The sequence below is a fragment of the Anolis carolinensis genome, chromosome 2 (assembly GCF_035594765.1).
Source record: "Anolis carolinensis isolate JA03-04 chromosome 2, rAnoCar3.1.pri, whole genome shotgun sequence".
In the NCBI taxonomy this organism is placed as follows: domain Eukaryota; kingdom Metazoa; phylum Chordata; class Lepidosauria; order Squamata; family Dactyloidae; genus Anolis; species Anolis carolinensis.
The window spans coordinates 194,687,066-194,712,089 of NC_085842.1; the positions used below are offsets into that span (position 1 = coordinate 194,687,066).

Genomic DNA, 25,024 nt, shown 5'->3' on the forward strand with positions numbered 1-25,024 from the left:
ATGTCATCTTTCAATTTTCTCTTCACCAAGTTGAAGATGCTCAGCTCTTTCAACCTTTCCCATGTGTTTTGTTCTCTGTACTAATAATCCTGGTTGCCCTTCTCTGAACCTGCTCAAACTAATCTATATCCTTCTTAAAATTAGGGACCTGGAACAGAACAGAGAACTTCATATGAAGCATGATTTCAATTATTAGTATTAGCATCAATGGATTAATTTTCCTGATGAATATTATTTCATTAATTGAACATTAAATATCGTCTCATTTATTTTCAAAGCTAAGATTTCATACCATGGACATGTCCCAAACCTACCTGATCTTTGTTTTGTGGAAAGCCTGTTGCTAGTCTCCAGGGCCAACCCAGCATCTTCAAACACACCCACATTATTTCTACCACTGCCAGCAGTACAGCCAATGTCACTCTTTTCTACTGTGTCCCAAATCTAGAAGAGAATCGACTCCATGAAACAATGCACAGACTTAGCAAATTCCAAGTCAGGAAAATCTTCAACATTGTGAGTGACAAATCCCATAGAATTCTGTGCCTTACCTTAGTCTGGCTTATCTTATTCTTTTTGTTCAGGACATAGACGGCTTTGTCCACAGCCACAAGGCCAACCCGAGCATTCGGATCCCCTTCTACTTTGATTTTCATTGCTTGTCCTGGTTGGTGAATTCGATCGTCAGCATTAGTTGCTCCTTTCACAACTAACTGTTTGGGAAAGGCAACAAAAACATGGACATTTGACTGATGTACTTTGACAAAAGTGTACTGTTCCCATGATCAGCTTTTCAATAAGTTGCAAAATGGGTTTAAAGTCCCCGGCCCACTTCTTTCTCTTAAAGTCAAATAAGACGAGAAAATAGTTTCCTCAGTGCAGACTGTTTAATCTACAATCCACAATAGGGCACAGATTTACTGTTTTAGAAAATGGCAGATTTTGCACACTTGTGTTCCAGTACCACCAAGAGATGGTCTTGCATTGACATTGATAAATAGTATCAGCAAAAGGGGTGACCTACCGTTCCCATGCAGGTATCTTTCACATCCACCCAGACAGAGTCAGCCACAATCTCACTGTTTTTCACTTGGTAGTAAGCCACAATTCGGAAGGAAGGGATGAGATTAGGAGTGATGGACAAAGACATAGTCACTAGATTCTGCCCCTCAGACCTGGCTTGCCTCCCAACCTTGAGTATTCTCCCTTTAGTCAAGATCTGATGATAAAAAGACATTTTGATTAATTAAGAGGGTTGAGGTTTGGTTTTAAAAAAGGAGAGATTGTCAAGGATAAGAATACGGCATATACACCATAAGTGAAATAAATACGTTTTTCTATCATACAAAACACAATGACATTAAAAAGTTTGCTTATTTCTGTTGGCTTCTCAAAAGAGCATATTTAGAAGCTGTTCTCCATTGAGGGTTTTAAAGAAGACTATGACTGCAGAAAAGATTTCTGGATCCAGATTTCCCAAGGACTAGGCATATGACAAGAAGTTTTCTCTCCCTTGAAAACAAACACAAAATCAACAAACAAATAAGAAAATGGGCCATGGATTTCCATTGTGTCCAGCTCTATTTCACTTACCATGTAGGTAATATATTTAATTCCTTGATCGTTGCTTTTTATGTTAAAGTTGACTGGTAAGTTGTCCCCAGCCTTGAGCTCTCTAGCTGAAACTGCTAAATGGAGATAGTTTCCTCTTTGGGTTTGATAGGCTGTAGCCACCATGGTCCTGTTTGTCTGGCGTTCATTTGGGAGTCCTGCTTGGTTGGTTTTTACCTAGAGGGGGTGAGAAAGATTAACAAACTTTCAAAGAAATTTAACTTAACCACTCTCCAATCCATAATGAACCAATGGGGAAGAAAAACACAACGGCCAAGAGAGAAAAAAATCGTAAATATTTTGTACCTATCAAGATATGTGAGGTACCTCTGTGATGTGATAGGCATCATCAGGACCCACCACCAAAAGTCTACCCTTGGAAGACAATCATACTTGGCCACAAGTGATCACCTATAGATCATCAGGATGAAAGGACTACTTTCTAATATGAGAACAGTAAATAACGATGACTCTTTTAGCTATAAAAGGTAGGATGTGACAGGATGGGGAACTCAACAAATCAGTAAAGAAGACTTTTGTCAATGGAAACTCTTGTGAGTGAATTTAGAATATTCTTCAAAAAGGCTGAAAATACATTCACATCAGGGACCATATATGCTAATCTATTGTGTGGAGATGAAGCTGATATTAGTGGCAGAGGCCATCTATAATTTCATCATCCCTTTTTCCTCCCCATCTTCTGCCATCCTCCACCCCACAAAGTCACTTTCCTTCCTTCCTTTGAATAATCTTTTCACAGATGGGAGAGGTCACTCTTGCCAAAGGTCTGAACAGAAAACATGCAGTAAGGTTTTGGCATGAGGGCTATAGCAAGGGCTGAATGAGCCACATGAAAATTCAGCTCTAGAACAGCCAGTTGCCCACAAAGCATGAACTTTGCCACTGAGCCATAGGTTTTACCTTAAAAGTGTGCCAACTGTTCTGCTTCTGTGCTTAGAAGATAAGGCACTGTGGTTCAGGAAAAAAGAAACATAATTTCAGAGTGACTCACAGTGATTCTTAGTTCTTGTTTGTTTGCTGGTATGTTCAGGATCAGCTTGGCTGTCCCATCGTTGAGGGTGGTTGCCTCAGCCCGAATGGGCTCCGATACCAGAGGGACGCGGGCAGCTGGGGAACCATCAGGGTTGGTGACAAACACCTGTGAAACAATTCCAAAAATGTGACTGAATGTGAAATGTAGAAGTCCCTTCAGAGGCTACATCCCCAGAATATCCAAGATTTTGGGAGATTTCTAAAGGCAGATTGTGTGTCTCAGTCTGAAGGCAGTATTAGTATTCCTGAAACTGGACCATGAGATGAAAGGGGAATGTAATTAAGATTACCATCAGTTCATAGGGCATCCCTGGCTTGAAGAACTTTGGGGTTTTAGTGAAGAGGATCTGATAGGGAGATGTCACTATGTTAATGCCACCTTTCTCAGCCACCACCATATCACTTCCTGGGGGGGGAAACAAGAAAAAATGAAACTAAGTTGTTGGAAAGGGAGAAAAAAAATGTTAAGAGAGTACATGCACAATATACAATTTTAATTCGTGCCATTTTTTATCTCCTATTTCCATTTCTATATATGTTCGATATATATAGATATATGGGGGCCCTGGTGGCACAGTGTGTTAAAGCACTGAGCTGCTGAACTTGCAGACCAAAAGGTCCCAGGTTCAAATCCTGGGAGCAGAATGAGCGCCCGCTGTTAGCCCCAGCTTCTGCCAACCTAGCAGTTCGAAAACATGCAAATGTGAGTATATCAATAGGTACTGCTCCGGCGGGAAGGTGACAGCTCTCTATGCAGTCATGCCGGCCACATGACCTTGGAGGTGTCTACGGACAACGCTGGCTCTTCGGCTTAGAAATAGAGATGAGCACCAACTCCCAGAGTCGGTCATGACTGGACTTCACGTCAGGGGAAAACCTTTACCCTTTACCTATATGTTCGATTGCCAAAGAAAGCCTGTGAATGTAACCAACCATAGAAATTTATTTATCATGAAGAAAAGGCTACAGAGGACTTATATATTATCCCACAATAATAAGAGGCTTATACCGAAAAGATAATGAAACAAATTTGATAATACAAAAAAGGGAGCCTCAAATAATTAACAGATAGACAGTTCACACACCATAGGTATCTAGATCAGCAGTCCCCAAACTAAGGCCCAAGGATTGAATGTGGCCCTCCAAGGTCATTTCATTTACCATCCCCCACCCTAAATTTTAGACTTTGGGTTGTCCTAAGTCTGAAATGACTTGAAGGCACACAATAACAGCAATCCTAATTTACTTGACCATCTCACCAGCCAAAAGCAAGTCCACAATACCCATTGAAATACTGGTAAGTTTATGTTGGTTAAAATTGTTCTTCATTTTGAATATTATGTTGTTCTCTCATAGATTGTAATAAAGTTTGTTGTTGCATTGTTCTTTCATGTTTTTTGCACTGCAAATAAGATCTGTGCAGTATGCAGAGAAGATCAAAGACCTTATTGTTCTGTCACGCGCTGGGCCTGTAACTATTGTCTTTGTATAGGACGCATTCTTTATGCCCAGCGGGAAGCCAGGGTGCCTCGAAAGAGGTTGTTGAGAATTTTCCTGAACAAGGATAGTCCTTTGGGTCTTTAATGTGATAAAAAAGTCTTTATTGATGAACAAATAATAAATCTTCAAGGAGTCAAATAACACATCAAAGTTTCCTTAATAAACTGTTGGCCCTTTCAGTCTTGTCCCCAGGGGGCAGGCAATTGGCTTTGGATAACTGTGAAAACCCTCTTATAACCTCTCCCAGGCTGTCTATCTTATGGGCTTAGCTGATGTGGGACCCACTACCGATTCCAAGTGTGTCTGGGTATCGAGTGGACCTACCAGCCAAGGCTTGCAGATGTTTCAGCTGGGGTTCCGTGGATCTGTGATGCTGTTCTCTCTTTGAGTCTTTAGAAACTTAGGGCTGTTTCCCTCAGGAGTTGTGAGGCTGAGAGGCCGTAAGCTCTCAGCCAGAGCTTTTGGGACTTTTCCCCTGGAATTTCTGTTTCTGTTTCCTCAGATGTTCTATATCCCCGGATGTTCTTGAGATATGAAGCTTTTCTACGGGACGAGTTGGTCTACGTCCTATAGCATAGCTTCCTTAGTGAGACTAACTTAAAAATGGCTCCTTCCCTCCCAGAGCCCTGAACAAGGGGCGGAACCAAACTTGATGATTGACAGGCGGCCTGTCCTATGATTGCAAACATTAGCAACAAGAAAATAAAGTCTGAGCTTCTGGTACAGCAGTACCAGCACACTTATAAAACTACAGTTCAAATCATTCCATTGCATTGAGCTATGGCAATGAAACTAGTGTTAAACTTCATTAATTCTATAGTGCAGATGTATCCTTAGACACATTATATTATTGCAAGCAAAAAGACAGAGGCACCACAGAATTCTTGTACGTTATATGAGATTCTGAATCAATGAATGCTCAAGTTAGACACTGAGGGTGGGGGGAATTCTCCCCTGGGATCAATCCTACTACAGTGGGATTTATGTAGAGATGTTACCATAATCATGCTTAATGAATAAATTGTATATTCACTTCCACCGTCTAACACAAAACCAAGCACACTGAATGGAAAACATGTCAGGTCCCATCTGTACTACCATATAATAGAGTTTCTGAATCCAAATAATCTGCTTTGAATTGGACTACATGGAAGTGTAGACTCATAGAATCCAGTTCAAACCAGATAAAAATAATCCTCTATTTGTATCGATACACATTTCATGAATCTCTGTGGCCACCTTCCCACTCTCCAACTGGGTCCTAGGGGCCTGCATAGCCAGAAAAAAAAATCAGTGGGAGGGGTTGAAACTTTTTTTTTTTTAGTGAATCATGAAGACTAGTTCCATAACACAAAATAATTTAGAAATCAGGCTCAATTGATAAACATCAGTGGACACTCAAGACAGATAAACATCAGTGGACACTCATGGAAATTTGTTTAATCAGTTAAAATTCACGAGTAAACCTGAAAAATTTCGGGGGGGGGGGGGGTGAACCTCTACCCCCCCCTTGGCTACAGCCCTGTGTTGATTACTATAATTTGAGTCCAACTTGCTTGCTAAAGTTGCAGGAAAACATGGACTATGAAATGAACTACCTTATGCAAAAGAGACTAAGATTCTGAAGAAGCCTCAACACTTCCAACAGAAATACAAAGAAGTGTTTCTGAAATGAGTTACCTATAGTATTAGACATCTGGACAACAGTTCCCTTCATCCTGATCAAAAATAGCCAGAAGAAAGGAACCATGGGAGATACAATTCAACAATCTAAAGGTCCAACATCATTATTTCAAGACAGGTTCCCATGCTAACATGCACTGCCAGAGTTTTTGTTGCTTTGAACTCACTGAGAATACTGGACAATATTATTACTGTTTTTTACAATTAAGAGCTGAAAAAGCTAAATTTGGGTTCTACACATGCATTAAAATGCAGTTCCAATATGTCGTGAGGGTAGGTGTCCACAAATGAACACCCTCAATGGGTGTTGTGCACATTTAGCCAGTCTGTTAAAAACTCACTGGAAATTCCAAAACAAGCCATAATATTTGCTGATGCTGATAAGTGTATATCCCATGCAGAGCTGGACTCAAGACAGAGAAATGCAGAGAACTCACCAGGACGGGGCTAGTGCTGGCACATTTGAAAAACCTAGAAGCAAAGCTAGATTCCCGCCAGACATGCGGCTGTCCATGAGTGCTGCCCATCATGTCATGGCACCCATCAGTGCATCTTATAAAAAAAAGGTACCAAAAATAATCTTAGGTTTGGATCGATACACATTTCGTGGACCTCTGTGGATACTCTCCCAGCCTCCAACCGGGTCCTAGGATGCCTATGTAGGTGTTCTGCAGTAAACTGGCTAACTTTTACCCACATCCTGACTCAGTTTAGATGGCTGTGTAGAACCGAACCACCCTCTGTAAGCAGAGAAAATATTCCTGTTTCTGGGCCAAGGAGCCATTACTTCTTCCATCGAAGTTAAAAGGCAAAGATGAGAGGAAGGTAGTTAAAGATCTAAATATTAGTGAAAAGGGGATCTTACTATTTGGGTGCTCTGGGTAGAAAGATTCATCCTTAAAATGTATTTTTTCCTCAGAGGAGCCACAACTCACCTGATTCTGTCATCACTGTTACAGAGATGTAGAGAGAGTGCCCAACAAGCTCATTAAGGTTGCGAAATCGGGTCTGAAGCATTTCTCTTGTTAGCATTGCACCCCCTTCCCCATCTTGAATCTAGAAAGGAGATAAAGAACATACCGTAAAAAGGATATCAATGCTGTATATCTTTCTAAACTCCTCTCAAGTTCTCTCCCACACACTCCAAAATACAAGGATCGTCTTACTGGAATTCTCCTGAGTGAGTCTGGAATACTCTTTTTCTCATCATCAACTTTCACGCCAAAGAGGACAAAGGCTACACCTTCCACATTCTTTCCATAAAGGTATCTGGAACAACACAATGAAACGAGACATGCTTGCTCACCTTTATTCTGTTTACATGGAACATAGTGCCAAGAAGTTTGCATTTGATACCATATGAGCCTTTTGCATTTGATACCATTGGGGGAAACTCAGTACAGGCAATCTCCAAATTACAGATTTACATCCAACTCATAGTTAACAAGGGTGAGACAACAGGAAGTGAGAGGAAAGGAGTGTTGTGTGGTTTCTGGGCTATACACCTAGGAAGGGAAATTCACTCTGGAAGAATTATTATGGAAAAAGGTGTCTCCACTGAAACTTTATAGGTGTCTCCACTGAATCCTTGTTTCCACAACAATCTAGAATTTTCAAAACTGGGACTGAAAGTGAGGTGAAATCTTCAGAACAGGGGCACAGACAGTGAAACAAATGTTACAGGCATGTTAACCTTTCCTACCACTTCATAACACTAGAGTTTGGATCCACTTTAAATCCACTTTAGGGAGGGGCCTTTAAACAGCTCAGCCAGACAGGTCCCAGACTTCACCTAACTACAAACCCCAGAATTCTGCAGGAGGCAGAAACCGGATTTAAAGTGGATAAATGCTCAAGTGTGATGAGGCCCCTAATGCTATCCAAAAAGTGAACCGCGAAGTAGTGAGGGAACACTGTAGTTCCTTTAATGTTCAGATTAACACCTGAAGCTGATTCACTACCTGCTCCACCAACAACATAGAAACCACCAACTAGGCTTTTCGGCTAAACCTCAATATGTTTCTGCTGGCTGGATCCCGGTTGACACCCAAATTAGTTTTTGCACGACTCTGAAAAACAGATGGGTAGCCGGATAGCTGTTTTTGGTCTGTAGCCAATAAAGGCTTCTAGGTTCCCCTTTCTATTCCTGGCACCCTTTCCCTTTTTCCTTCAAGGGAGCCTGGGTGTCAGTAACAGGGTTAATAACAACAACAACATTTATTTATATACTGCTCTATCTCCTCGAGAGGACTCAAGGTGGTTTCCAACATGTGTACAAAACAGTCAATTGTCAAAAACATCATACAACAACTTGAACACAGAAAACATATAAAACAACATCATAACAAGGCCAAAAACAGTTCAGTTAAAACAGACAAGAAAGCACCCTATCTGGCCCATTATGAGGGGGGACTTCCCACAGGCTCCCCCTCCATATACTTCATTAAGGCCTGGATTAAAAGAATCAGACTTAAGATAACACTCTTTCTGCAATCCTTTCCCTTCAGACTGTTGAAGAGATCAGGTTTAATGCTTTGTTAGAGCTGTTTCTTTCTACTCTAGAGGAGATAGGCTACAGGTGTGCACGCTCTCTCCCAAAACACAGCTTTCCAAGGCATTTAAGGAGACTTAAAGCGATCCACCAGGAGCCATCTCCCTGGACTTTCTTTAAAAAATCTTCTTTTTGCTCTACTGCAGCCCCTGTCTGGAGTGGGCAGGCTTCAATCTCTGAGTTTAATGCTTCTACTTTCTACTCTAGAGGAAATTAGGTGGTATTAGTTTTCAGAAAGTGAGGGCTTTCTTTTTGTTTGCTGGGATTAATAATAATGATAATGGCTCACGAATGGGACACTGAAGAAGGAGACAGAAGGCCTGATCCTTGCAGCCCAGGAGCAAGCCATCAGAACAAATGCAATCAAGGTCAAGATCAAAAAATCAGCTGATGACCCAAAATGCAGACTGTGCAAGGAAACTGACGAAACCATTGATCATATCCTCAGCTGATGTAAGAAAATCGCACAGACTACAAACAGAGGCACAACTATGTGGCCCCAATGATTTATTGAAACTTATTATGCCTCAAGTACCACCTGCCAGCAGTAAAGAACTGGTGGGATCACAAACCAGCAAAGCTAATGGAAAATGAACACTCAAAGATCCTGTGGGACTTCCGAATCCAAACTGACAAAGTTCTGGAAAACAACACACCAGACATCACAGTTGTGGAAAAGAAAAAGGTTTGATGATTGATGTCGCCATCCCAGATGACAGTCGAATTGATGAAAAACAACAGGAAAACCTCAGCCTCTATCAGGACCTCAAGATTGAACTTCAAAGACTCTGGCAGAAACCAGTACAGGTGGTCCTGGTGGTGATGGGTACATTGGGTGCCGTGCCAAAATATCTCAGCCAACATTTGGAAACAATAGACATTGACAAAATTACAATCTGCCAACTGCAAAAGGCCACCCTACTGGGATCTGCGCGCATCATCCGAAAATACATCACACATTCCTAAAAGCTTGGGAAGTGTTCGACTTGTGATTTTGTGAGTCTCCCAAATCCCACACCCACCTGTCTTCGCACGTTCCCAACTCCCAGTCAGTCCTACTAAATAAAAATAATTTTAAAAAAGGAAAATAAAGGAAAATCAAAAAGATCAAACTGTTGTGCAGAATAGGAGGAGCCGAGATCGGCTGCCATGTGGTCCCGTTTTGGATGAGAATCCGTGGCAGCTGGTCCCTTGCCATTACTGGCACCCGAACAAACCAAAGGAGCTGAAGGAAACTGCTAAAAATGGATCTGGGCTCAAGTCTGCCAGCTACTACTTTGTAAATAATCTATGATGGACATGGTCAAAGGTTACTCATATATTTCTAAATACAGTAGAGTCTCGCTTATCCAACGTAAACGGGCCAGCAGAATGTTGGATAAGCGAATATGTTGGATAATAAGGAGAGATTAAGGAAAAGCCTATTAAACATCAAATTAAGTTTTACAAATTAAGCACCAAAACATCATGTTATACAACAAATTTTACAGAAAAAGTAGTTCAATACACAGTAATGCTATGTAGTAATTACTGTATTTACAAATTCAGTACCAAAATATCATGATATATTGAAAACATTGACTACAAAAATGCGTTGGATAATCCAGAACGTTGGATAAGCGAGTGTTGGATAAGTGAGAATCTACTGTATATTCTTTTAGATTAGTAGGGCTACATTCTGCATGATATGTTGTATCAATTATACCCCTATATTTCTTGAAATTTGAGTAGTACAAAAAAGGATTGCTGTTAGTCATAGGATTGTATTGCGTGATGCCATTATCTCCTGCCATTCATGTGATCAGGTAGAGCAGCAACTTATTGGCATGGGGACAATCAGGATCTCACTGCTCCAAGCATCACACAACTGTGGCATTTTGGTATGCAAACTTCTGGATGAGAGATATAACTCTCCCTTCCTGCAGTTCCATTCTTTTATTTTTTAAAAATCTGTTAAAGGCACTTCAGAATTCCACAAAGTGCAGGTAAAATAAATGTTTTAAAAATGAAAATTTTCTTTTACAGCAAGGGGAGAGTGGGGGAGGAAGACAACCCCATTCCCTGACATCACAGCATCCTGGCACAGAATCGCTTGGGATCATCATATCAGGTAGGCTCACCACTGTGGTACAATCAGGGACTATTGACGGGTTCTTTCAATCAATAAGAGGGGATGGATTTGTTGTAGGGAAATGGCAAAATGGCAATGATATTACACAGTGATAATTCTACCTCCATGCTGGTTTTCCATTTCTGTGCAATAAAGTCTTCGGCCACTGTTGCCATGACTTCTACCCATAACAGAAACCCTGTACACATGTACAATGAAGCTGAATGGGGCATATTTCCGAGTGAATATGTATTAGTTGGTTCTGAGCATCACAGTTCTGAAAGGAATGATCAAGGATGCTCAGAGCTTAGGTGGAAATTCAACTTTTCTATGAGATAATCTTAATCCATCACAAAGAACTAAAGTGTTTTCACAAAAGAGATTGCTAACTGTAAATGTCTATTTGTGTTTCATTCACCATGACATGGGAAACCATGGATTCCACTGCATAGAGTTAAGAGGCTTGCAATATTGATCAGGAAATAAACTTTCATGTAACCCAAGTTTTTTCAGTACTATTGTATTTCCCAAAACTGTATTATTTATGACAAATGAAATGATTTATTGTTTGAAAATCTCAAATCATCAAGTTATTTTAAAAGGTTTCTTATTAAACTAGATTAGGCTAAAATGCTGAAAAGTTACTTTTTACAGTAATTCATTATGTAATTTGTTATTATCACAAATGCATTAATTTATATTTAGCAGTAATTCATTACATGGGCATTGCTAGCTATACAAGAGTTAATCTGGGGAGGGATCCTGCAACTATTTCTGGTTGATGTCATAAACTGTGGACCACTTCAGGTATGCTGGAAACTTTTAATATGTTTTTAAACAAATTAATAGACTAAAAGATGTACATGGTCTATTATGTATTGGCCCAAGATATAGCATGAAATCTCAATATGTTATTGCCTATAATGTAAGGAAAATGTATTGAACTTTATTATTTTTTTCTTTAATATTACACTTTTTCACTTGTGTATATTTTATAATTTAATTTTTTATTGTTGCATGCTTCCTTTAAAACTTATTTTTATTGTGGTTTACATAGAAATGCTCAAAAAAAATTAAGCAATCAAAAATATTCAAACTAGACTATTTTCTACCAAAATTAACAAAAGATATGTGTGTGTGTGCATAAAACCCGCAAAAGAATCATTCCATTTAGTATGACATAATCTTAAAGACATAATTACACTAACATTACATACATATTAAACGAAACATATTAGATTTCCAGCTTTCCACTCACAGACATCTATGAATTGTTCAAATTGCCTTCCCTATACACAAATACACAACCTACTTCAACATGTTACCTAAAAATACATACAGTAGAGTCTCACTTATCCAACATAAACGGGCTGGCAGAATGTTGGATAAGCGAATATGTTGGATAATAAGGAGGCATTAAGGAAAAGCCTATTAAACATCAAATTAGGTTATGATTTTACAAATGAAGCACCAAAACATCATGTTAGACAACAAATTTGGCAGAAACAGTAGTTCAATACGCAGTAATGCTATGTAGTAATTACTGTATTTATGAATTTAGCACCAAAATATCACGATATATTGAAAACATTGACTACAAAAATGCTTTGGATAATCCAGAATGTTGGATAAGCGAGTGTTGGATAAGTGAGACTCTACTGTAATTCATTAGGATGGCCAATTGTTGCTGTATGCTTTCAACTCTTTTTCATCTTATGGCAAGATTTTGCAGAGGCTGAGAGAGTGTGACCTGCCAAAGGTGACTCAATAGGTTTCAATGTCTGAGTGGGCATTTGAAACTTGGTCTCCAGAGTCACACTCAACCATTGACATCACTATACCACTACCTACTTACCTGCTGATAAAATTGTGTGAGGGAGGAGGGCCACTCTATGACCACAACTTATTTTGTATGCAAATTGCATCCGTCTAAACCAGGCATGGATAAACTTGGGCTGTTAGGAATTATGGGAGTTGAAGTCCAAAACACCTGGAGGGCCAAAGCTTGCCCATGTCTGTGCTAAACAGTATGAGGCAAATGGATTCTTCTGAAGTTAAGCAAGTATCAGTGTAGTTTTCCCATACTTTCCCACAACTGCACATACACCCACCTTGCGGAGATAAACACGTTGAAATTTCTGTTGGTATCAACATAAAAAAACTTCTCTGTTGGTTCAATGTTAACTTCAAAGCTTGGCAATACTAGACAGAAAAAAAAAACAGGGAGAATAGGAGGAAACACATTTTAATCAAAGGAAAGGAGACATTGTTAGAATTCAACCCCACACTGCCCAAGTATGCAGTGCTCAATGAGGAGTAGTTATCTTAGAATAGGCTGAGGGAATTCCTCCCTCTCCCGTCTCCTGAATGAAAGTTGGAATATATATTCTCTCCTCTCTGTTTCTGCTCTCATTCTGATCGGTTGTGTAGAATGGATACTTTACCTTTTGTCTTTGACTTCTACTTTTACATCTAAGTGTGTGGTGTGTGTATTGAGACCTCTCTCTGCTTGTGCGTCAAGAGAAATGTGTGCTTGTAGATTTTTCCCTCTCTTTTGAACCCTAGAAAAGATGGAGTTATAGAGTAGCTAGGACCTAGTTACTTACTATTAAGAAATGTAGTTATTGTATTATTTTTGTAAATATACCGTTTGTAATCTTTAAGATTGAACTCTGGATCTTTGCCTCCTAAGATCCTTAGGAGCCAACATGACACTTCACGTTCTGCTTGCTGTGAACTGAATGCTCAACTATAAGTATCCTGCTGTTTGTAGTTTTTGGATGCTCTGTTGTATTTTGGAAATTTTGCCTAACACAAAATCCAAAAAGATATTACCATGGCCCCTTCTATACTGCCGTGTAATCCAGGTTATCAAAACAGATAATCCACACTATCTACTATGAACTGGATTATACAAGTCTACACTGCCATAGAATCCAGTTCAAACCAGATAATCTGAATTTTATATGGCAATGTACAAGGGGCCTAAATGAGATCATACAAAGCTGTTATTCACGGCAGTTGTGCGACCAGTGATCACAGCTAAGTACTGGTGTAACCACCCTTGATATCATGGGTATCTGCATTCACACAGAAATGTTGTCCTACACTCCTTTTTCTGCATAACCTCATAATCCCACCTAGCTGCACTTCTGCTGCTCTAGCATGGCAATTTTGCAACAGCAGATATAGATAATTAAAAAATCAAATGTAAGTGATTTTTTTTTTAAAAAAACTACTGCCTCGGGAATAATGAGAGGGGATCCAGTAAAGAGGAAGAGGAGGAGAATAGCAACTCCTGGCATTACATTAGTGCCAGGATGCTGGCACCAAAGTGGATCAATTCCATTGTACTTGATAGGTGATGGGGAAGTGGCATAATCTACAGGTATTGGCAGGTTTTTCTTTCAATAGCAATGAATGTTTTTATTACAAGGAGTAGGCAGAGAAACAATGGGTTGCCCATGATGTCTTGCTTGAATGACAGTTTGCCTCCTGGATTCCATGAGACTTTATATATAAGCTACCTTTAGAGAAGATTGTTATCCTTATAGTTTCAAATAAGTCACATTAAATAGGAATAACATTAATAAAGGACCAAATAAGTCAGAAGGCTAAAGAGAAGATGAAGCCATGGATCAGACAAGATGAGTCTGAATAGGGAAGGCTGCTCTTCTTACCATATTCTTTGACATCAAATGGTGTTTTGAAGGTCTCCTGAGGGGAATCTTGATATTTAGTCACAACATTCCAGGTTCCCAAACTAGAGGAGGGAAATTGAAGGATTTGTGAGTGCTTTTGTTTTATTAATCCATGACAAGTATGAAATGCCAACCACACATCCTTTTTCTGACACTTAGCAGGTCATAACGAACACGCACAATAGTTAATATTTGGCCTTCATCTGTGATTGGGAAAACTCATTATTGAAATAAAATGCCTGACTTCAAGTTTTTATGACCTGGGCATGAAGAAGCTGAAATCTGGACACTTTCCCAAACCCTGAGTTCAAATTCTCACTTGCCCATGGGTAATTTGCCGGAAATTCCTTCATTCCCACTGTTGATATACCCTACTTCACAGGTTTTTAAAATAAATAAATAAAATGAAGTAATGCCTCTTATGTACTACCCTAGGTCTTTAGGGGAAAAGATGGAATAAAATGCATTTGGCAATTTCAACAATAAAGTATGTGTCAGAATTCGTAAAGTAGTCAAAATTCAATTTGAAATCAGAATTCCCCTATCCTAGGAATAAAGGGTGATATGTTCTCCAGTAATTGCTGTTTCAGCCTAGTTTATGTACATACTTCTTGTAGGGCAATTTTCATAATTACCTGACAGTCTCAGGTAGATTAAATGACTGGGTGAGCGTTGATTTGGGATTGAAAGCATTCTGGCTGACAATAGTGCCTTCTGGTGTCTAAAAAGAGAAAAAATGTTTATGAGGGTGTTCAAAGAATACAATATCCCTAGATGTATTAGATATGCAGGTTGGGTTTCACTTTTCCAGAAATCCAAAATCTGAAAGTTTCCAAAAAACAAAAAGTTGCTGCCACCACCCACGTTTGCCTTTGAGGAAAGGGGGCTAGCAACACATCTTGTGCCCATTATTTTTTTCCTTGAGGAGTGCTTGCTCCATTCTGGCCAGAAATTCAATAACTTCACTCTTCTTCTGCTTGGGCAATAGGGGTGCAGGGTCAAGCAGGCGCACTGGAAATTGGGCATGTGGACTGGCCAGCTTTTCAACATTCTTCATTGCCACAGTGCTTGGATCCATTTGGACTTTGTGTCCTCTGAAGTCTCCATTTTACAGGGTGTTTGTCTGAATCAAGCTGTAGAATCTAGCTTTTCCTCACCCCCTTCTCTTTGTGATATCAAATTTCTGAAAGTGGTGGAGTGAGAACTCTTGACAAAACTCTGTGGGTGTGTAGCTATTCCCCTTTCCTCCTTTCATTATAAATGCAAATGCAAGCAATCTGAAAGCCAAAAATATCCAATATGTAAAAATCCCCTGGTCCCAAGCATTTCAGAAAATTGCATTCAAGATTTCAAAGCCTTCTGCTGGATGTATACTGTGAACCATCATGGTATGGAAATAAAAACCAATATAGCAGGCCAGAGCACTGAATTCAAATCCTAGTTTAGCCATAAAGCTCACTCAGCGCCCTTCCACACAGCCATATAACCCAGAATATCAAGGCACAAAACCCCATATCTGCTCTGAACTGGGATATCAGAGTCCACACTGCCATATATTCCAGTTCAAAGCAGATAATGTGGGATTTTATTCAGCTGTGTGGAAGAGTCCCCACACCAAAACATCTTTATGATAAAAGAAGATATGCCACTCTGCGCATTTTTGGAAAAAAAGCATGATACACATTTATGATACAGATTTTGTTTGTTCAGATTTTAGTGTAACACTTTCAGTCTCCAGTTGCTAGTGGGACTGGCCAACATTTCCACATTTCTATGAAGCTTTGAAACACGCTATGATATGGAAGTTATATGAAAAATACCAAAAATGAAAAGCAGGGGTAGATTAACGTGCAGACTGTGCAGAACATGCTGTGATCTCAAGACTGTTAGCCATACTTAATGATGCCAGGAAACCAGTGGGGAGAGAGAAAAGGACTCTCCCTCCCCACTTTATACAACATGGTGTGAGCTATCCTTGTATCATTGTAATATTTTATGTGAATGTCTAAGGAAGAATCATTCACTACCTATCCACATTAAACACGTGTCCATAAGAGACTCACCTCAAATTGAACAATCACATTTTTGTCCAAACGTTCCATGCCGTGACCCATAGAGAAGACACGATAGCGCACTGATGAAAAAAAGAAGAGTGAAGGGGCATTATTTATTTGTAATCAAACTGCATTTTGGCATCCTAGAGAATAATTTAACACCTCCTTTCCTTTGTAAATGAGACTTTTTGGACTATACTTCCCAGAATCCCTACAAGTTCATGTGCTAATGGAAAAGTGTGGTGTATGCAGCTCTGTGGCCTTCTGTCTGCACACCCTGCATCCCTCATTCTTCAGAATTTCCCACAACCAAGTAAAGGGGAGAGATATCCAGAAATAATAGTTTTGAGAATTAAGTGTGGCAAATGCAGCCTAAACATTAAACTAACAATTGATTTCCACTTAGTCTGGTATTTTATTGATTTTTTCTTGTCCAGGGACCTAGTGTGTCCTTAGGCATTCCAAAGTCATTCACCCCATTTTAGATAAGTGATATCAATGGAAAGTAAGGCCCTGTCTGCACTGCCATAGAATGCAGTTTGAAAAATAAGTGTAGACAGGCCCGTAGCCAGAATTTTGTTTCGGGAGAGGCTGGGATTTTGGTTCGGGGGGGGGGGGGGGCTGAGTCTGAGCGGGAGAGGATCTACCCTAGCAAACCTTTCGTATCGTTAACCCAATACCGCCATGCATATGGGATATATTGAGCATGGTGATCAGACCATGATATGAATAAACATAAGAGTTTAAATAATAAATGTAAGGCTTTTTCGTGGACCACCCTGAGAATTTCAGGGGGGGGGGGCTGAAGCCCCTCAAGCCCCCCCTCCCCCAGCTACATGACTGAGTGTAGAGTTATATAATGCAGTTTTTGTGTGTCAGGAGTGACTTGAGAAACTGCAAGTCATTTCTGGTGTGAGAAAATTGGCCGTCTGCAAGGATATTGCCCAGGAGACTCACGGATGTTTTTTACCATCCTTGTTGGAGGCTTCTCTCATGTCCACGCATGGAGCTGGAGCTGATAGAGGGAGCTCAACCATGCTCTCTGGATTGGATTCGAACTGGAAACCTTCAGGTCAGCAGTCCTGCCAGCACAAGGATTTAACCCACTGCACCACCGGGGGCTCCTTATAATGCAGTTAAACTGCATTATTTGGGCCTATGATAACCATATACCAGTCATGCAGTTTCAAACAGCATTATATGGCAGTGTAGATGAAGCCTAACTCTACAACCTGTTCTGATAAGGACATAGCAAATGAACAGAAAGGTGTCTCTATATTGTGGGGAAGGGGCAGAGAGGAGGGAGAGTAACAAAAATAACACTGGATGGAATACATTCCTCGCTCAGTACGCGTGGTTTGAAATAGGGCAAAGATTTCTTCCAAACATCCCTTCAGTTCAGTTCTAACCTCCCCCCCCCCCCCTTCCTGAAAGAAAGAAAGAAAGAAAGGCCCCTTCTACACTGCCATATAATCCAGATTATCAAAGCAGATAATCTAGAGTATCTACTTTGAACTGGATTATGAGTCTACACTGCCATATAGTACAGTTTAAAGCAGACAATCTGGATCCACCTTGCCCTTGGTCCACCTTGCCCTTGGTTGCCCCCTCTTCCTTTTTCCTTCCATTTTCCACAGCATCATGATCTTCTCCAAGCTTTCATATCTTCTCATGATGTGGACAAAGTACTTCATTTTTGCCTCTCATATCCTTCCTTCCAGTGAGCACTTGGGCATTATTTCCTGGAGGATGGACTGGTTGGATCTTCTTGTGATCCAAGGCACTCTCAGGATTTTCCTCCAACACCACAGTTCAAATGCGCCTATCTTCCTTCGCTCAGTCTTCCTTATGGTCCAGCTCTCGCATCGATAGGTTACTATAGGGAATACCACTGCTTTAACTATGCGGACCTTCGTTGCCAGTGTGATGTCTCTACTCTTCACTATTTTATCAAGGTTGGTCATCGCTCTCCTCCCAAGAAGTAAATGTCTTTTGATTTCCTGACTGCAGTCTGTGTCTGTAGAGATCTCTATCTTTCTCTGTCAATGAGTTCTTGTGTCTCACAACACCACAAATCTCAGGACTTGACAGCACTGAGTTATGGCATCTTTAATCATTGGATTGAAAAGTGGTTCTCATGCTGTTTGAAATGATTGGTGAATTGAAGTAGAAAGCGTATATGGGGCCAGAGGTTGAGAACCACTGGGGCAGAATAATGTTTCTAAAATTCTGGTCTTCCAGATGTTTTGGATTTCAGCTCCTAGCATTTCCAGCTAGTATGGACAAAACTCAGGAATTATGGGAGATGAAGTCCCAAACATCTGGAAAACCACAGTGTGTGACTCACTTGTGTAAAACATAGATTTTTGGCAGGTTTCAGGGTTTTTTTAATGGAAGTTCTACTTCTTGAAATTATTTTTTCCACACAATGGTTAAAGGCATATGTCTCTTTTCCATGTAGCCATCCCATGTAGCACAGATATTCCTGAGAAAAAGGCAATCTTTTTTGAAACAAATATTAACTGTCTCTAAAGGGTGGGGGGAATGACCTCGATTTCTAGATCCATTTCCAAAAAGCATGTCATGAGAGTAAAGATCTAGCATTAAAATCAGTGACAACTCCTTCTGAAGTTACCCTTTCCATACTCCAAATGGTATCCTATCGGTTTCCATTTGGAACCAGCAGAAGGCTTTACCTGGTGATCCAGGTGTGTAGATGGTTTTGTCTGTCTGGGTGAAGATATAACCACTTTGGAAGGAGACCAGAACCACCTTCTCAAGTGTGAATTGAGGACAAGTAGCCTGGACAACGACATACTGGTTTTTCTTGGAGTTCTTATTTAGGTCTTTTGCAGGAACCTGTTAGGAAGAAATCAGGAATTAGAAAACTCATTCCTCCTAGTCTTTTCTATATGTTATATATTTTTCATATTTGTTATGTACTTGTAATGTTGTAGTGAAAGCCACACTGCCTTATTCTACAGTTGGGCAATGCAAAATATTGTTCTTCTTTTTAAAAAATTAACATAGGACTCAGCTTTACAATTTGGATCCTGCACTGATTCCTTCTGTATCAATCCAAATCCAGTCTGATCCATCCACCATGGGTTCCATTTGCGGAAGAATAATGAGGTGTAGTAACCGTGTTTCTCGTTCCTTGTAAACATTTATTATAACACATCTAGATGTATATATGCAAACATTCATTAAAGCCCACAATCAGACTGTTACTGAGGCCTCTTCAGCACAGCTGAATAAAATCCCACATTATCTGCTTTGAACTGGTATATATGACAACATGGGCTCAGATAACCCAGTTCAAAAGAGATATTGTGGGATTTTCTGCCTTGATATACTGGGTTATATGGCTTTGATCCTTGTAGGATCGACTTATTTGCCTACTAAGCAACAGACCCTTAGGTAGGCTTTTAGGATTATAGTTAGCACTTCAATTATTACACCTGCGGTGTAATTACCTCTCCCTGATGACTTGATATTTTTTTCGCACCTTGGCCCAGATCTTTTGATCCAATTCATGATTTTAATATTATTTGTGTATCGACTTTTTATGACTGTTTTTCTTATGCTGATGTTTTTATGGTTGCTGATTTGTCTATTGTTTTTGTTTTGATTTTGTACTGTTGCGTTGGGCAAAGCCGCATGTAAGCCGCCCCGAGTCCCTTCGGGGAGATGGGGCGGGGTATAAGAATAAAGTTGTTATTATTATTATTATTATTATTGTGTGGAAGAACCCATAGTTTCCTTGTATTCACTTTAAGTTATTCAGTATATAGAGTTAAGCCTAAAGGCAAACAGAGGGCCCTTCCACACAGCCAGATAATCTGGAATCAGATACTGGGTTATATGGCAGTGTAGACCTGGCCTTAGGCTGAAGCAGTGCAGTCATTATAACCCAAGATAATGTTCCATACCAGAAGTAGTAAAACATGGTGACAGCCAATAGCCAACTCAGGCCCCATCTACATTGCCATATAAAATTCAGATTTTTTGCTTTGAACTGGACTATATGGCAGTGTAGACTCATATAACCCAGTTCAAATCAGATAATGTGGATTATCTGTTTTAGTAATCTGGATGATATGGCAGTGTAGAACGGGCCTCAGGGTGAATCCAGTTTTTCATGCCCATGTAGACTCTCCACAGAAAAGTGTATTGGAGTGCAGTCTGACTTTTTGTATGCATGGGTTGGCACCCTCTGTACGTATCACTGCATACCTACCTTTATTGTCGGAGTCACCATCATGCCATTATCTGTGTTCATGGTAGCTCTGATCTGGTAAAAGGTGTTCCTCTTCTGTGGGAAATCATGGACAGAGATGGTCACCTCTGTGGCAACATTGAGCCCATGAGCCTCCACCACAATCCGCTCTTCACTCTCTACCCACAAGACACTGGGGACAACCATGGTGTAGCTACAAAGGAAGAAAACATTATGTGCTGAGTTAATTTGGAGTAGCCAAACAACGGAATACTGCATCTTTGGAAACATCATACAACAAATAATGTAAATGTAGTTTAAAAGCTACATAAAAGATTCAGACTGAACTCCCAGTTACCTCCGTCTTGGCCTTCTTCAAGATCTTAGTTGCTCTGCTGTTTTCTTTCTGTCACACCAGCACTGATCTCTCCCCTCTCTCTCTTTTCTAGGGCACAGGTGGGAATTGCACAGCTCTTCTAATGGTGAACTACAACTCCCAAGTACCCCAAGTGGTATAACCAATGATGAAGAAGACAGCCTTTCAATACTGGCCCTTTCTACACTGCCATATAATCCAGGTGATCAAAGCAGACAATCCACATTATCTGCTTTGAATTTTATTTATTTATTTATTTTTATTTCCATCATTTATATGCCACCCTTCTCAGCCGAAGGGACTCAGGGCGGCTCACAATCTGGCAAATTCAATGCCGGTATACAGTACAAAAATAAACATAGCAATTAAAACAATCAATTTAAAACAATCCAATAAATACATTTAAAACAGTATAATAAAATACTTAATCCATGAACTAGATTATATGCCACTAGCTGTGCCCGGCCACGCGTTGCTGTGGCGTTGTCTGGTGGTGTTGGTGAGAAATTTGAGTTAGTGGTGGTATTGAATGTCTGTTGTGTGGTTGTCCTTATGTTTAGTATGTATTTGGTTGTTTGTGTAATGTGAAAGTGGTGAGAGTAGAGGGGGTCTTTGTCGCTGTGTAGTATTGTATAGTATGCATACGTTGTCCAAGTGTTGTGAATGGTTAGATTGTGTCTTGGTGCATAGTAGAAAGGGTTGGGGTGGATGGCAGTTAGGGGTGTCTTCAAATTATTGGATTGTATAGTTCTATGATTATTATTATTATTGTTGTTGCTGTTATCATCATGATTATTATCTTTATTATCATCATCATTATTATTATATAGTGGGTGGATGGCCATCTGTCAGGAGTGTTTGTATTGTGTGGTCTTGCATGGTAGAAGGAGGTTGTACTGGATGATTCTTAGGGGTGTCTGCAAACAGAAGGATTCCGTGATATTGTTATTAGTATTATTATTATTATCAAGAGGCTGTATGGCCATCTGTTGGGAATGTTTGGATTGTGTTCTCCATGGCAGGAAGGGGTTGGACTGGATGGCCTTTAGGGGTCTCTCCTATCTCTGTGACTTTAGGATTCTATTATTATTTTTTTGTGGAGATTGTGGAGATATTGGCTGGCCATCTGTCAGGAGTGTGTCGAAGAGATAAGCAAACACTATAAAGGTTCAAAACATAAAAAGAGATGTGACATGTAAGGGCCACAGAAATAGTCAGGCCTCTCTGAGTATAGAGCTATCTTCTTTCTATGTGAAAAAGATAAGCAAATTCTATAAAGATTCAAAACATAAAATGGAGTCTTCAGAAACTGTTTAAATAGTGGAGACTACTTGATATGTTTTGACTTTAGTCCACATTTAAGCCTTGATAATTACAGTTGTACAATGTACAACATACATTTAAGCAAAAATTCAATACCACATTATACAAAGCAAATAAAATGTAACAAAAATCAATAGAAACAATCAACATATAAATACAATTTAAAACCATTATCATTAAGATATTAAAACATAAAAATATATAAACAGCATCTGGGTACCCCCCCCCCCCCCCAAAATGATCTTAAGGTCTTCTTTGGCTCTCTTGGATGAGCCAAACGTTGGATCTCATCTATGTGATGAGGTTCCTGATAAAACCCTATGAAAATCCTGAAATACCCATAAGGGATCCCATCAGATTACTCGAAGTTATATCCTGGTACAGTAGAGTCTCACTTATCCAACATAAACGGACTGGCAGAACGTTGGATAAGTGAATATGTTGGATAATAAGGAGGGATTAAGGGAAAGCCTATTAAACATCAAATTACATTATAATTTTACAAATTAAGCACCAAAACATCATGGTTTACAACAAATTCACAGAAAAAGCAGTTCAATACATGGTAACATTATGTAGCAATTACTGTATTTACAAATTTAGCACCAAAACAGCGCAATGTATTGAAAACATTAACTACAAAAACATTGACTACTAACAAATTGACTACAAATAAAGATAGAATTGCATAAAATGAACTTACAGTAACAACATTCTTGGAAATTAAATGCTCAAAAAGTTCAGTCCTTGCTGCCTAGAGAAACAGTTGTGGAACTGGGCAGGAGGCAGGCTACATTGGATAATCCAGAACATTGGATAAGCGAATGTTGGATAAGCGAGACTCTACTGTATTTAGAGTTTGTGAGACACCAGTACTGTTAACAGAAAAGGCTAATTTTTTTTATAAATCTACAATGTCCATGATTCCTTACCATTGGGTCATAGAAGTTAAAGTAGTGTCATTTTTTAAAATTTGTTTTTATTGTTGTTTTGTTGTTTTATCCCCCTCCCACCCTCCCACCCTCCCACCCTCCCCTCCTTGTACATACACTTTATACAACAAACTACAGAAGTTACATTTGAAATATCAATATCAATCTTAATTTTTCCACTCCACATCTTAGTACGTTCTCTAAATAGTTCTTAACTGGTTCCCACATCCCCTTGATTATTGCAATATTTTCAATTTTATCTATATTATTCCATTTGCAATTTGTGATTTCTACATTTAACATATCAACTATATACTTATACCAATTCGTCAGAGTTCATTTTCTTTTATCTTTCCAACCCCTCACTAAAACAATTTGTTCACATGCTATGAAGTTAAAGTAGTGTCAAACTGCATTCATTCTACAATCTAGACAAGTAGACGTACTCTTGAACTTCAGATCTAGCCCTACCATTAGGCAGTGAAATGTCCCACTTGAAGAAACAGACATTGTGAAAAAAACAGAATTTTTATGTTCAAATTATTTCTGCTAATTGTTATGTTTTAATCATTATAATACTAGAATAGTGGGAGAAGGGATGCAGTTTGGATTTCCACCCTCAAATACTATATCTAAGAAATCCATTGAATCTGAAGCAGCCCCAAACCAGCTCTAGAAGAAGGGGAATCCTAAATTTGATTATTTTCCACAGCGTTTAACTTTAGAGAAAAAAATAACAGAATAAAATGCAAGTCTGGAAATGTAAAGGATTTCTGAATTCTATCATGTACTTACAGTTGGCTGTGGGAAGAAGTTGGGAAACAGACCAGGAGGGCAGCCACCAGACAGAGAGCAGACCCCTCCATCGTGAACTGGAGGGCCAGGTATCAGATAGCTGCAACTCCGGTTTTTATTATAGCATCCTGTTATCAAGCCAAGCCCTTTGGCAAGAGCTTTATGTTTAATCAGTATATGGGCGGCGGGGGGGGGGGGGGGGGGTGTTGAGCTATAAGGGAATTTCAGAAGAACCCATTCCATCTGTCAAAACAGATGGATAATGCATTGTCCTTTTTCAAATCCTCTGCTAATCAATATGTTGTGCCATTTTCTTTTCAGAAGTGTACTAAGAAATGGAGCCACCAGAAAACACCCAATAGTGAATCTAGCATGATGAAATCTGCTTACTGTAGAAGGCGTGGCAAATAGGCTGTGTGTTAAACCTCCCCCCCCCCCCACACACACACACACAAACACTCCTATTTTCTGCCCTTTTGAGCCCTCCAGGAATCCTGAAACTGCCAAGATCTCCAAGAATTAGTTTTAGACTTCTTTTGTTTTTTTTCTGGATGGAAATGAGCTCAAATAATCACAAAACATGGCATTTTGGGCTCTCTCCTCTCATTCCTCATACCTCAGAAATCAATTGAAAATCATTTTTAAATCGAATATTGAAATCCAGTGTAACACATTGGGTATACCATATCATACTCTCCAACTGAACCCAGACATAGCCAGAATTCCATCTTCATGGAATTAACAGAATGATAAAGGGGTTCCACCCCCCTCTTTCCCACATTTTTCACCTTTCGAAAACCAAAGTAAGATACCCGAGGAGTTGTGAGTAAAGATTTAAAGGGAAATCATGCTTTAGAATAGCTCTGAATGTTTAAACAAAAATATTTGTGAGTGTGGTTGGGTCTCTGGAAGCCTTCTCCCTAAAGTCAGAAAGTTATATAGTGGACACTCTGAACTAAAGCATTATTCAAGCGAAAATATTTGCAAGAACAGGATTGCATGATTCCAGCAAGAACAAAGAAATATTAACAGGTATTTAAAGATCATGAGATCAAGGAGTCAAGGGGATATGAAAAGTCTGCAATGTCCTAACTTGAATGATAGTACATTTGGTCT

At 39.6% G+C, this 25,024-nt stretch overlaps 1 protein-coding gene across 1 annotated transcript in view; it reads right to left on the bottom strand.

The window, feature by feature from the left end:
• LOC100560431 (A.superbus venom factor 1) overlaps positions 1-24,089 on the bottom strand; it is a 65,523-nt gene extending 41,434 nt beyond the window's left edge. Inside the window, exons 1-15 of the mRNA XM_008103738.3 lie at positions 23,909-24,089; positions 20,504-20,696; positions 18,960-19,122; positions 16,273-16,343; positions 14,845-14,930; positions 14,189-14,271; positions 12,620-12,710; positions 7,014-7,116; positions 6,783-6,903; positions 2,955-3,070; positions 2,624-2,770; positions 1,594-1,788; positions 1,025-1,219; positions 552-713; positions 315-444 (exon numbers count right to left, since the gene is read on the bottom strand). Coding sequence (XP_008101945.3) covers positions 315-444; positions 552-713; positions 1,025-1,219; positions 1,594-1,788; positions 2,624-2,770; positions 2,955-3,070; positions 6,783-6,903; positions 7,014-7,116; positions 12,620-12,710; positions 14,189-14,271; positions 14,845-14,930; positions 16,273-16,343; positions 18,960-19,122; positions 20,504-20,696; positions 23,909-23,979 — 1,927 coding nt within the window. The 5' untranslated portion in view covers positions 23,980-24,089. The remainder of the gene's footprint in view (positions 1-314; positions 445-551; positions 714-1,024; positions 1,220-1,593; positions 1,789-2,623; positions 2,771-2,954; positions 3,071-6,782; positions 6,904-7,013; positions 7,117-12,619; positions 12,711-14,188; positions 14,272-14,844; positions 14,931-16,272; positions 16,344-18,959; positions 19,123-20,503; positions 20,697-23,908) is intronic.
• Between the last annotated feature and the right edge of the window lie 935 nt (positions 24,090-25,024).